Raw genomic sequence first — 13,579 nt, 5'->3', positions numbered from 1 at the left:
CCAGAGCAGAGGAGACCCCGGGCAGAGAGGCCGGAGCAAAGTGGAATGAATGGAATAATTTGTATCCTTTTTAGATTACAAACTGTTGTCGTTTTGTGAGGTAGAGAACGGAGGCGCGAGATGGAACTGTGGAGTGGAGGGAACGGAAAACCCCGATAGATAGTTGGGCGCTGTTAACGGTGAATAGGCTTTTCTGGTTCGGATTCCAACTCGATAAGTAATTATTTGAAGAGATTTTTGAACAATGAACTACTTCCGTAGTCTTTTGATGTGTTGTTCTTCGACATATCAGCTTTTCTTCCACGACGGTGCATAAAACTTGCTTCATTTTTTGACGTAGGACTATGTCTAATGCGACAGTAGGTTGTTATTCTAAAAAATCAACAAATGTGTACGTGCCGAGAAGTTGTTAGGTTTTGAGCGCTAATAACACAGCAATTTCTTTATCGATTATCAATAATTTTTTCACTAATCGATCAGAAAACTATCTACGTGTCGATGGGAAAGATCCAGAAGATCAGAGAATGTGTTTCACACAAGCTGAACGAAAACCAGTTAAAAAACAAAAGAAAAACACGTGCTAAATGCTGCTCGCCTAGGATACTCTTCCCAACATATCCGATGGTCCGAGTCAGCGTGCAAATTGCTTGCGGAGAGAACAAGAGATAATCGAACTCAAAATTATGTTGTTTAAATAATTGTTCTTACGGTAGTAAGTCCCGGTTTCCGTCGAGTGGCACGACAATGGCGCAGTCGGTACGATGGGCGACTCCGATTCGAAGCGACGACTGGTTTGATAGCAAATGCAAGCAGTAGAGTAGTAGAGAGTACTGCTATTTCACGACAGAAATTACGGTTTACTTCTGCCAGAATGACTTACAGAATGGGGAAGTCTTCACCTGTTTTCACTTTAAAAATCTATCTCTATAAGCTAATTTCTGAGCAGTCTAGCTGGCACACTCTACTTTGGTTATCGAAAGTTACACCTTGAACTTATTGATTTTTCTCGAATCCATACCATGTATACTAAAGTTGTGTCATTAGATGAGGAATGAGCTTTTGTGCCACCAAGTAACGGCTTCTTGATGCTGCTTGTTATTAACAAGCACACAGGATATGTTCTCATTCCCTACATTTGTAGTCCAACGTTAGACCCGCATTTGACAGCAGTGATCGTTATACTAAACTACACTAAACTAAAGAGCTTATTTTTAGCAACCATGTCTTATCTGACGGACGCTGGTGCAAACAGGAAATAAAAATATCGTCTATAGATGATCAAAAGGCGATGAACTGATTGATGGAATAGTAAGCGTTGAGTTATTATGTTATAGGTAGTTCACAATAAAATTGTCTTTCAATCTGATCATTCCAGCTTGCTCGACAGTGGAGGAATACGTGGACGAAATAATGTCTACCAGTCATAAACCCGACGAAATCGGATTCAAGTTAGATGACGATTTCATTGATTTTGTTAATTGGTCTACCAGAACGATAGGAACCCATGATCATGAGCATGGACGCATCAGGAGTTAATTTGACGGCAGTCAAAAGTCAAGTCAAAAATATTGCAGGACGTGACGCTAGTGGTGGAGCAATAAGAAGAGTCAATCGAAAAAGAAGGACAAATCGAACGTGAAACGCTTCAAGTGCGACAAACTTGGTCACTATGCATCGGGGTGTCAACAGAAATCGAAATGTAAATGGAAATTCTGGCATGACATATACAGCTCATCGAAAGGAAGACTAGATTCTAGACTCAGGGGTGGAACGTCACACATGTGTCGATCTAGACACTAGGCGTACTAGAAGAAGCAGAGTCAGCATCCGAATCGATATACGTGGCCAATGCAGTGGAAATCCCGATTGAAGCGGTTAGAAACGTGAAGCTGGTCGCCAACGTTGAAGGAGCGCTTACCGATTTAAACATTTCCGATGTTTTATGTGTTCCTGAGCTTGCTATCAATCTTCTGTCTGTCAGCGAAATATGTAGGAAAGGTTTCCAGATTACGTTTACTGACAAATCGTGTGAGGTGGTGAATGAATCCACGGGAGACATAATCGCCGTTGGACAAGCAGAGGATGGACCTCAGTTCACAAAACGCGGTGTGCGTTGCCAAATCAAGCAGTGATATTCAGCTTTATGGCATCGGCCCTAATCAACATTGATAGCATCAAACGGTTCACTACGATGGTAACTGGAATTACCATTGATAAGTTTTCGAGCAAAGCATGCCTTGGAATTAATTCATTCGGACCTGTGTGGGCCTATGGAAAAGACATCATTGGGTGGCAGCAGATATTGGATCACCTTCATCGATGATGCAACAAATATGACGTTTGCATATTTCCTGAAATCCAAGGCGGCTGCGTTCAGTGTTTTTCAAGAGTTTAAGGCTTACGTTGAAAACTAAACCGGAAGAAAAATAACATGTTTGAGAACAGACAATGGGACGGAATACGACTCGAAACAATACCAGGATTTTCTGAAAACAAGCGGAATACGACATGAGAGGACAGTACCGTACAACCCAGAACAGAATGGATCATCGGAAAGGATGAACCGTACAATTGAGGAGAAGGCACGATGTTCACTGTACGTTGCGGGACTCGAGAAGCGTTTTTGGGCAGAGGTGGCGTCTGCAGCAGTTTATTTGATTAACCGGATACCGAGCAAGGGACGTTCTGCTACACCTTTGGAATTATTTTATGGCAAGAAACCAAATTTATCTCATCTTCGAGTGTTTGGGTCTAAGGTAATGGCTTACGTATCCAAGGCAAAACGGAAGAAGTGGGACGTAAAATCAATTCCGTGCATTCTGGTTGGAAATGCGGAAAACTCTAAAGACTATACAGAGTGTTCAATACGTCAAAAGGAGAAGTCTTCGTCAGCCGAGATGTCATATAGTGCTAAGTGAAGAGGATTTGAATCAATGCTCGGAAACTGAAAATGTACCGCCCATCGTGGATGATGGTATGTGTTCGATTAGTACTGAAGAAGGTAAACCTAGGAACAGGTAGAGGTCAACGATGAGATTTAACCGGACGAATGTGTTATTCAAGATGATTTTCGCATCATACTTCGAGGCCAACTGGGAGGTCTGGGACGATCTCTCTCAGTGAGTCTTTTAACCCAATTCCCTTTAGTCATACAAGAAGCTGGTTCAATGTATTAATGTATTAATTAGTTACTCATTTGAGAACAAAATTTTTTTTTATCATTGCAATCGTTGATATCGTTTAACGGTATAAGCAAATTAGGTACTTTGCTTCTGTAATAATAAAAATGCTCAACTCAAAATGTTAAAGAAGGTGAATTGTCGCCTGATTCTTTGACCAATTTCAACTATCCGAACAAGGTGTGTTGTATTGTAGCCACCGTTAGAGTGCGTCGCCCAACGACCCGAAGGACCACACTTGATACGTTTGCGTCTGCGTTCCGGTAATTTGACAGTTAATCGGTTAAATTGTACATGTGAGAATGCTCAAATTTCCGGAACGCAAAACGCACGCGTTTCAATTGTGCTTACGCTTTAAGTCTTACGTGAAAATTGCAGTTGCACTATTGAGAAACCATAAAAGACGCCGGTGGCTTCCACCGGGGGGCCACCACAGGAACAGAAGTTAGATAATAACGTATAAATACAGAGGCTAAACATTTGCTTAACTAAACATATAGCCACAAGATGGAGTGCTAAGCACTAAGCCTTTTACCTCCTGTCTAAAGAGTGTGAAGACATTACATGCATCCAATGAACGCGTCCGCAAATTCACTGGATGTCTTCACACGTAATGTCTTCACACTTCTAGATTAATTTTCATTATTTTGGCGTGAATTTATTGTTGTTATCAAAGCTAGAATTCCACAACGCCTTGGTTGAGCACAATAATTTTTCCATTTTAGTACGACCCAATTTGCAACTGTTCATAATTGGGACAGCTTTTCGTTTTAACCCGATAAACATGGCTGCCATGACTTTATTTATTTTCAATCAAAATACTACCGAGAAGAGAACTATTGTTCAGTTCACGGTACAATTACCAGTCAATGTTATAACTAAAAGCGTTGTTACGAATAACAATTAATTGTAGTGATGAAACATCCCCCGAACTCGCTCGACAGCAATTAAAACATGTCTTATGTGAGGAAACAATTTTTACGTTTTCGTTTGAATAGTTGTAATTAAAGAAGTCAGTGAATTTCTTTGCATTTTAGTACATATTACATTGAAAAATATAGAAAAATAGATTGATCAATTTCACCCAAAACGATGCTTGAAAATTCTCCAGTAAAATATATTTAAACTAATACATATCAAATTATTTCAACCAAGACAAAATTCGAATCTTTGCCAATTAGTTAAGCCAAAGAATCGATCGATTAATGGAAACATTTTCTTCGATTTCCACATTTTTTAAATTTATTTTTATTAAGTTTACCGTTTAACCCCCCCGAAATCATGGCACCGCTAGGTAAATTTCTTCTAATGAATATAATTCACAATATCTGGATCCATTTCGGGGTTATTAGGAGTGGATTTTCGTACACTTCTTGGTGGATACTTCAGCGAACATTCAATACAACATTACAACTTTTCAATTATGCAGTTCACAATTTTCGGACAAACTCTAGCTCATTTTGCTGTTTGATTGTATATTATAGCCTTTTTGGTTCTTCAAATGTGCAGGATTTGCCTTTTGTTTGTCCTGCGGTATTGTAAAAAAAAACTTTGTGAAAGTTCACAAATAACATGTTATTGTATTTTTGACATACAAACCAAATATGCTGTGAATACACGTCAAAAAATATGCGCACTTGTTTGTGAGTTGTAATTAAGCAAATGTTTAAGATTATTATTAGTATGCCAAATTTTAATTTTTCGCAATGTTTGTTTTGCGATCAACCTTTGCTAGTTCTTTTTTTACCTTTAACATTTCGTTTTCGGACTGATTCTTGAATTTACTTGGTTTCTTGGCTTCATTATCTTACTTTGCATTGGCATGCATGCTTTATTTTGCTACAACCAGCACTATTCGGTAATCAGTTCCAGTATCATAATATTATTCCGTCCTCCATTACACAGTGGTTCAGAAACAAAAACTAAGTGAAAATTTACTTTTGCGTTTCATAATAGCTCCCTGCAATGTTCAGCAAATTTCTTCAACTCTAAAAGACAATTAATGTGAATCCAACGACTAAGCTCCAGTTTGGGTTGTAAACACATAATAACTTTTTGTAGAAAAGAGATAGAAGGATAATTTCTTCGACAAAGGTGTAGCTAAAGGTTATATAAGTAATTTTGCCAAAGACATAGCAGGCATATTTTTTATAGTTTTTATCTCATAGTGTGTTTTATATAAAGACCTCTCAAAAATCACTTGAAAACTTGAAATTTTATTTCAAACATATGTGAAAATAAAAAACTGTTTTTTTCTCGAGTAATTTAAGTTTAACTATTCCATGTTTGGCTATTTTCTACTACGTAGCATTCTCTAATATCTTCTTGAAGACGATTAGAGCCAATGGTTTATAGTTATTATTCTTTCAAAATCATCTCATAATTCTGGCTGTTTGAAACATTGATGTAATCTGATAAGAGTAAAATGTAGCTAAGTAAATTCTTGACCGTTTGCTGTCATTAACTAATTTTTTTAAATTAGTTAATGACATCCGAGAGGTTACCTTAGACCCTTCGTTTGCTGCGTAAACAAACTATTGTTGTGGATAACAATTTTGCTTACCGTTTAAAATGTCACTAAAGAGACCAATACGGAACGACTACCAAAGGAGTGGAAAGACACGATTATTTACGCTATCTACAAGAACATTTATCCACTACCCGAATAAAAATGTATAGCGAAAAAACATTAAATTTCACTGTTACAAACATTGAAAAACTTCGAAAAACCACATTGAAACAGTGAAAATCTTTGTAAAAGTTACACTGAAGTTACCATGAATATCGCTGTTTTCACAGTAAATTTTAATGGAAACCGCCAATTTTACAGCGAATAAGGGGGTGATTAAGTGATGTAACACTAAATTTTTCGGCTTTTTCCCATACAAATAAAAACCAAAAACAGTGAACTTTGTGGTACATTCACTGTAAGTTTTACACTATTTCGCAATGAAGTTACAATGAAATTTAAGGTAAATTCTGCAAATAAAATTGTAGGTTTTCGGATTATTAGGACAAAATAAAAACGGGCTGAATAATTACGGTATTTCATGTTTTTGAAAAGATATGATGACAATGAATTTGATAGACTTGGAACTATTATGATTTTCGAGCCGCATTCATCGCTCATATCAGGAAAGTATTAGAGGTCAGTACACCTACACAAACAAATTCCGCTCTTTCCCATTCACGCCTTATCTCAATCTGTTAGATCCTATCGGCTCTTTGTTTCATTACTGTCTTCTATCGTTCCCTATGTCAATTGTAAAATCTACCGTTATAAAAACTTAATTATATGCCTGACACCTCATTCGATGTCAAGACGTAGAAACAACGAGGTTGGTCTATTCCATAGGAACGGAGCCTTTCCCCGAACACCCGCGTTAAGAATCGCGGCTAATATGTTGACAGACGAGCAAGTAAGTCGCAAGCGCCTGCATAATGTCGTCGTCCCGTCAGTAAAACGAATTAGATTAAACTTCTTGATCGATGTTTACTACAGTAGACGGAGGAAGAGACACAATTTGTGTCTACAAATAACTCAACCTGCCAAGGATTGGACCTTAGATAGAGATTATTTCCTGTTTCGATACAATTTGCATTGTTGTCGAATTATATGAAAAATTTTCCAAGGACGGTACAGTGAAGTTACAGCATAAAGTGTTGTAAACAGTAAAATTCATTGTAATCGTGAAGTTTTTACATTAATATGAATATATTATATGAAAATTTTTCCAAGAACGGTACAGTGAAGTTACAGCATAAAGTGTTGTAAACAGCAAAATTCATGGTAACCGTAATGTTTTTACATTAATATCCGTTATGCATTTCTATGCGGGTAACCACTAATTACAAAGTGCTTTCCCAAGCCATTTTCTACATCCAAATCATCACCCTGCGGTAAATCCTCCGGAGGTGACGCGAATTCCTGTTCATTGATTTCCAAGCTGCATATGATAGCGTAAACCGACAAGAGCTATGAAAAATTCTCAACGAGAACGGCTTTCCTGGGTATGTTTACTAGACTTATCGTGGCTACGGTGGATGGAATCCAATGCTGTGTGAGAATCTCGGGTAGATTGCCGGACACATTTGAATCTCGCAGGGGACTTTGACAAGACTTCAATAAATTCAGTCAATTTATCTGCTTTTTTGCCGACGACTTGGATGCTGTTGGCAGAACATTTCAGGCGAAGGAATATCAGTATACCAGACTAAAACGCGAAGCTGACAAGTTTGGGTTAAAGATAAATGCGGATAAATGGGACCGAGCGCGGCGAGATCCGCTTAGGCAGTACCGCGGTAATCGACGGGAATGAGTTCGAGGTAGTCGACGACCCATTAGTTACTTACGCGTCGGAAGGACCACGACAATCGACCACAGTCCCTGGTCGAACCACTGGGGACTATCCGGGGCTGGGGTACAAAACGCTAATTGGGTCGGTTGTCTTCTACGGGCATGAAACGTGGACTAGAACGTGCTAGAAGAGAACCTGGGAGCAGTCGAAGTTTTCGAACGGTGGGTGGTAAGAACCATCTTGAGCGGCGTGCAAAAGAACAGTATGAAGGCGAAGAATGAACAACGAATCGGCACGTCTCTACGGCGAACTCAGTATTCCGAAAGTTGGCTAAAGTTGAACGGATACGTTGGGCAGAACATGCTTCTAGAATGCAGAATAACTATCCTGCAAGAATGGTTTTCGTATCGAATCGGGAAGGAACAAGTGGAAGAGGGGCACAGCGAGCGAGTTGGCGGAGAGTACTATTCGGTGTCCAGGGAATTGGAGAGGGGTATCTCGCAACCGAGTAACTTTGAGAAACTTTTGTTCATTAGGCTTTGTGTTAGGACGGCACGCTATCTAAATATGTAAGTAAGGGTAATCCTTCTATTTTAGACAGTAGCCATTTACGGCGAAGCGAAATATGAGTGTGTTCAAAATCAAGTATGCGTAACGCTCTGTCGGGGATTTTTAGTACAGACAAGGTACAGACAAAGTTTGTTAGAGAAACATGTAGTCTACTGCATTGAAACGGATTGTTAGAAAAAATTTCAATCGATTGATACCAATATCTCTAGAATTTATTGAGGAATGACTGAGTTATAAGCGTGCAAAACATAATCACTTTTCGTTACATGTTACCTCTCCGTTTTTCTAAAGTGCATCCCAATACAGAAATCAAAGACGTAGTTCTACGTCAAAAACAGAGGGGGGGGGATGCGGGTTGACGGGAAGAATGCTCGTGTTTTTTTCGCTGTGTGCTTGGGGTCGTTGTCTTGCTGGAAAGTATAATTACTCTCCAGGCCCATTTTAAGCATCGACTCCTCCACGTTCTCACACAAAATGTCGATATACACTTCTGCCGTCATAATGCCGTTGATTTGGGCCAAATTTCCTACGTCAAACCACGAGAAATAGTCCCAAATAATAATGTTTCTACAGCCGCCGTGCTTCATTGTTGGCTGTAGATGTCTATCCTGGAGCCCCTCGTCGCTCTTCCGCCAAACTCTTAGTCGTCGTTTCTTGTTGAAGAGCTCAATTTTTGACTCCTCTGACCAGATGACGTGCTTCCAGACTTCCAGAGGTCCAGGGGCTTGTTGACGTAGTTTCTGGCAAAAAGAGCCATTTTTTTCGGGCGCTCTCTTGCAAAATAGTTCTTCAAATCCCGCTCTGCAATGCGTCGTCAAATGGTTCGATCAGAAATGGTCAAGCTCAAGTTTTCCCTAACCGCACGCACGGTTGTGCGTGGATTTTTCTTGATCTTCCGGATGATCAGGTCGTCGGTTTGCGCAGCACTCTGGCGTTTAGCGCCTTTGCCGGTCGATCAGCGACGCTTTCGAGCTCTTGATGTTTCAGTATGATTTTTTGTGTGCTCCACGGCTCACTTTATATTTTTCCACTATTTTACGTTGAGATTCGTTACGCTTAGCATCACGCACAATAAGGTTTCGGTCCTGAAATTTTGCCTCCGGTCATTTTCCAACAGCTTCTACAGGCTTCATCTCTAAAACCAATCCTTTTTATCACTTGAAGTTGTCTTACGAGTTCTACAAGAAGTGTTTTAGACAAACAAAAACAATGAAGTGTCAGAATCGGGGGGTTCAACGTGAACTACACGGAAAAAAATTACGATGGAGGATCTTTTTTTCTGTCATACTTAAAAAAAACTAACTAATAAGTGTAAATTTTATTCAAATGTTTTTTAAATAAAAATCATTGATAGAAGCGCAAAATGAAGTTTGGAGGTTAACTTTTATGTTCCATAAATTGAAATCATGCTGTTACAAAAAAAAAATCACAAGTTTGTTGAAAATTTCTTTTATACTGTTTCTGATTTTCAGATCTAATTTCAGTATTTAGTAGCGCTGGCTTTTGTTGTAGCGAGGGATTTGTTACTAACCTCTCTTCCCACTCAAATTGATTTAGTTTGGTGACTAATTTTTGATCTTTCAATAAAGTCCCAAACAATGTGCAAATGTTGCAATTAAAACAGTTTCTCTGCTGCTAATCTGCTTTTAATCTTTTCGAAGGCACAGAAAATACTAAAAATAGCTCTGTTTTCCAGCTTTGATGCTTCAAAATGCCATTGAATGGGCATCAAACGATGAAGAACAGTTCCAAAACCTGGTTTACTCTAGTTACTTCTAGTTACTAAATAGTTTGATATCGTCCGCAAAAAGCATGGGGCATAATGAAGCATGAACTAGCACAAAGAGGAATGGTCCAAGTGTCCCGCCCTGTGGAATACCGGAGAGTTCCGTACAATGAGCGCAGACTGCTGCTTTCCTCTATCTTCACACAGAGAGCATTCGATTCAATAGATAGCATCGAAACCATCGTACAAAAGCAAAATGACCTGCAAGTTTGTTCAGTTTAGCCAGTGGTATACTGCCATCAACTCGATCAAATGCCGCTTTTAAATCGATATAAATCACAGTATCAATCTAGACAAAACGCACAAATTAAAACCCAAACGACGTAACGTATTGTCCAAAACACATGGATCACCCTAATGCTGGATAGTGGCAAATCGTAAAAAATACTTCCTTGTCATTTCACTTAATTTTCAGGTTTTCTGTACTTCTTCAATGGTACAGTTCAAATGCTCTTAAACGTTTTGCTTTCTTGGAAATAATTTTCGTTTGCTGTCGCCATAAGTGTAATTTTCGACTACAATTTTAATAAAATTCTACGGGAAAAATAGGTAACTAACGATTGTGTGAAACTTAAAAACCACAACACAATAATGGTCACTTTTATTGTCCATCGAATGTACAAAAAACTTGTACATGTTTTTTACTGGGTGAATATAAGTTTTGTCACTGTTTTATCTGGGAAACCATTTTTCTAGCATTAATTGTTTTAATTCACACTTTCAGATGTCACTACCGGTTCCAGCAAATAGTAAATATCAAAGCATGCCATTTGGAAGGTTAAACCATACGAATGATTGGTTAATAGGACAAAATGTGCATTTTATCTGATACAAAATTCATTTGAGCAACCAATTTGTAGAATTTAACAGCAAATCAGCAGTTGAAGTTGAAAGTGTCCAACATATGTGTGTGACGAATGACTGTGGAAGGACTTGACTGTAACAGTATTTGACAGCAAAATATGCTACGTTCACGGTGCTCACGCAGGGCTTACTTCGATCGTTGAAAGGTAGGTTGTCCTACAAAACTCAATGAAATTTTTAATGGAAGGAGCTGTCAAACGACCGCAGTAGAATTGCAAAAGTTTCAAACTCAGAACGAGCTCGATTTCATTTCAAACTACATATTCGATTGAGATTCCCCAGTGTATGAAATAACAATAGTCAATCTAAACAAAGTGTGAATTAAACCTGCTACTTAACCGTAAATAGGAAGTGTTGACTAACGTGGCTCGATGCCATTTTCCTCAAGATCAAAGGTGATCATCAACCAGACCAGATTGTGTAAACATTTCAACTACCGCTTTTGAATCCACTGTTTTACTCCACAACATTCACTCATTCTTTTACGCGGAGACAACACTAAACATTCCACTCACTTCAAGAAGTTCAAACACCGGACAGACGAATTCACCCTACTGCGCTTCCTGGAGAAGCTGCCGTCTAGGATTAGCCTGCAAACGTGGCTCACCCGCCTTTCGGTAGCGCTTTCCAGTAGCGATCGCGCGATCAAGTCTAGTCGAGAACGCCTAATTAAACCACTCTGGCTCGGTCGGTCCTTTAGAGACCCAGACCGAGACCGGACCGGACCGAAGATGATGAGGTGATGAGCAGCACAAAAAAAAACTATTCCAAACCGAACCGGCCCCGAGACCCGAGAGTAGCAGAAAGGCATCAGTAGAGCAAATATTTATCCTCGATCGCCGCCCCGAAGGGCGAAGGGCAAACAAATCCAACAGAAGGCTTTGCGCATCGTCGTGGGCGATGCTGAGGCCGGCCGGGAAAGATGGATTAGCTGGACTGGTGGACGTGGACGGGTTGAGTGAGGTTTGAGGGTTCGGTGTCAGAACTAATAGAACTAAGGTCTGCACCACCTTTCAGAGCTCAGAGGTTGCACGTTACGTTTTCGAGTTTTGTTTTGAACCTGACTGTGTGTGAGAAAAAAAAGGGCCAAAGGCCCTTTCACATAACCTCCTCGCTGCACTGGCACGGAGCAGAGCACAAACACGGGGAGAAGACGTTGATAGAGAGACGTCAGTTTTTGAGATAAAGGTAGACTTTTGACATTTTTCTTCGACCACATCTTGATTTCATGTTTTCTCGGGTGTCGGACAACTTTTTTCGTTTTTTTTTTGGTTGCCGGATCAGAATCAATTTTAAGCCCCCCTCCCGTGTCGCCTCCGGCTCCGAAACCAACCAACGCGGACCGACAAGCTACCGCGGGATTTGGTCCCCGGGTTGAACCCGGGTGTGTGGAATGCGAAGTGTCGTATTTCGGTGAATTTCAGTAACAGTGAAACCTTCGTCACTCGACGACGACTGATCGGAGACGGCACTCACCTGGTTCCATCTTGATGGTCGACTTTCGCGTGTCCTCCGATGGCAGACCGAGCGACGGTTGTGTTGTTGGCGTCGGCGAATAGAGCTGCTGCTGCTGTTGTTCTGGTCGCTGTTGTTGTTGTTGTTGCTGGCCGAGAAGGGCCAATGATTTGTTGCTAAACCTAGGCAACAAATCGGAACCGGGAAATCTCGCCAGCGGCTCCAACTTTGTGGTTTTTTAACTTGAACACTACGATTCGAGGGTAATCCACCGAGCAGTGCTTGCACTGCTGCACTACAGTTTTGTTTGTTTTGTTAATTTCTCTTGTCTACAGTAAACTTTCGATATAGTTTTGTACTATCGGTTGTTCTGTTTTGTTAAAATCTTTTGTATTCCTGCTTTTCGGTTCGGTAAGGCACTTTCCCTATTATAGTTAAGTGTACGTTCGATTTCTCCACGATTTCTAGGTTACTAATTTTTTGTTTGTTTTCTACTTTGAGGTATTTCGCTTGCTTTGATCCACAAATGATGATTCTAGAGAAAGTTTTTTTTAATGCCGGACGCTAATCCCTACGAACGGTAACAACGCATCATCCTCGAGTCAGTTTCGGCTGCACCGACGTTAATCCCGAAAATCAAGTGTTTACTACCGTGTGCGACCATGGATGACGACACTTTTACGAGCACATAACCACTGAACCACGACCCGGAAAAGGACCTTCGAAACTAAACGGATCGACTTGTCTTCATTGGAGCGTTTCCTGCACACATACGCCGGCACACCAATGCATCTTTCCGACCCGAAGACGAACGAACGAACGAACGTACGGAACGGAACGGAACGGGTCGGGTCTGGTGAATTCCGGTCAACCGTGTACCGCTGCTACTGACCGTTGCCGTTGTGCCGCAAAACGAACCAAACAAAAAAAATCGCTCAATCCTCAGCAACAGGGTCACCGCACAAAGTTATGCGTGATTTTCACCCAAATTACGCCAAAAAAAAACCTAGCGATTTCACAAAAAACACACAAGCAAGCGCGCGCGGCCCCGACAGAAACGACGGTGACTGCGATTGATTGACAAACGACGACGACGACGACGATGACGACCAGCAAGAACTTTTCGCGTTTAGGCTATCACTCCGTTCATGGCACACTGCGGCGATCATCTGTGAAGAAGCTGAACCGTGGTATTCTCGCTCTCGCCCAACAGCGCGCTTGCACACAGGCGCGCGCGAGTACTCTGACAGGCAGAACCTCGCAGCTCACACACACTCACTCACCCAGCGATGCACCAACCATCCCAAACCGGTCGCACCAACACGCGAGCCCGGCAGCGCGAGTGGGCCGTGTACGGATGTGCCGCTGCATGCGTGTGTGCGTGCTCGCGCTCGCTGTGAATGACAGCGTGAAAGGGGGCGTGCCAG

At 40.8% G+C, this 13,579-nt stretch overlaps 1 protein-coding gene across 1 annotated transcript in view; it reads right to left on the bottom strand.

Moving 5' to 3' along the window:
* LOC128745179 (paired box protein Pax-1) overlaps nucleotides 1–12,203 on the bottom strand; it is a 97,733-nt gene extending 85,530 nt beyond the window's left edge. Inside the window, exon 1 of the mRNA XM_053842193.1 lies at nucleotides 12,174–12,203. Within this exon, the coding sequence (XP_053698168.1) occupies nucleotides 12,174–12,183 (10 nt within the window). The 5' untranslated portion in view covers nucleotides 12,184–12,203. The remainder of the gene's footprint in view (nucleotides 1–12,173) is intronic.
* Nucleotides 12,204–13,579: the final 1,376 nt, after the last annotated feature.

The sequence above is a fragment of the Sabethes cyaneus genome, chromosome 1 (assembly GCF_943734655.1).
Source record: "Sabethes cyaneus chromosome 1, idSabCyanKW18_F2, whole genome shotgun sequence".
Lineage (NCBI taxonomy): Eukaryota > Metazoa > Arthropoda > Insecta > Diptera > Culicidae > Sabethes > Sabethes cyaneus.
This window is presented reverse-complemented; position numbering and strand designations above follow the sequence as displayed.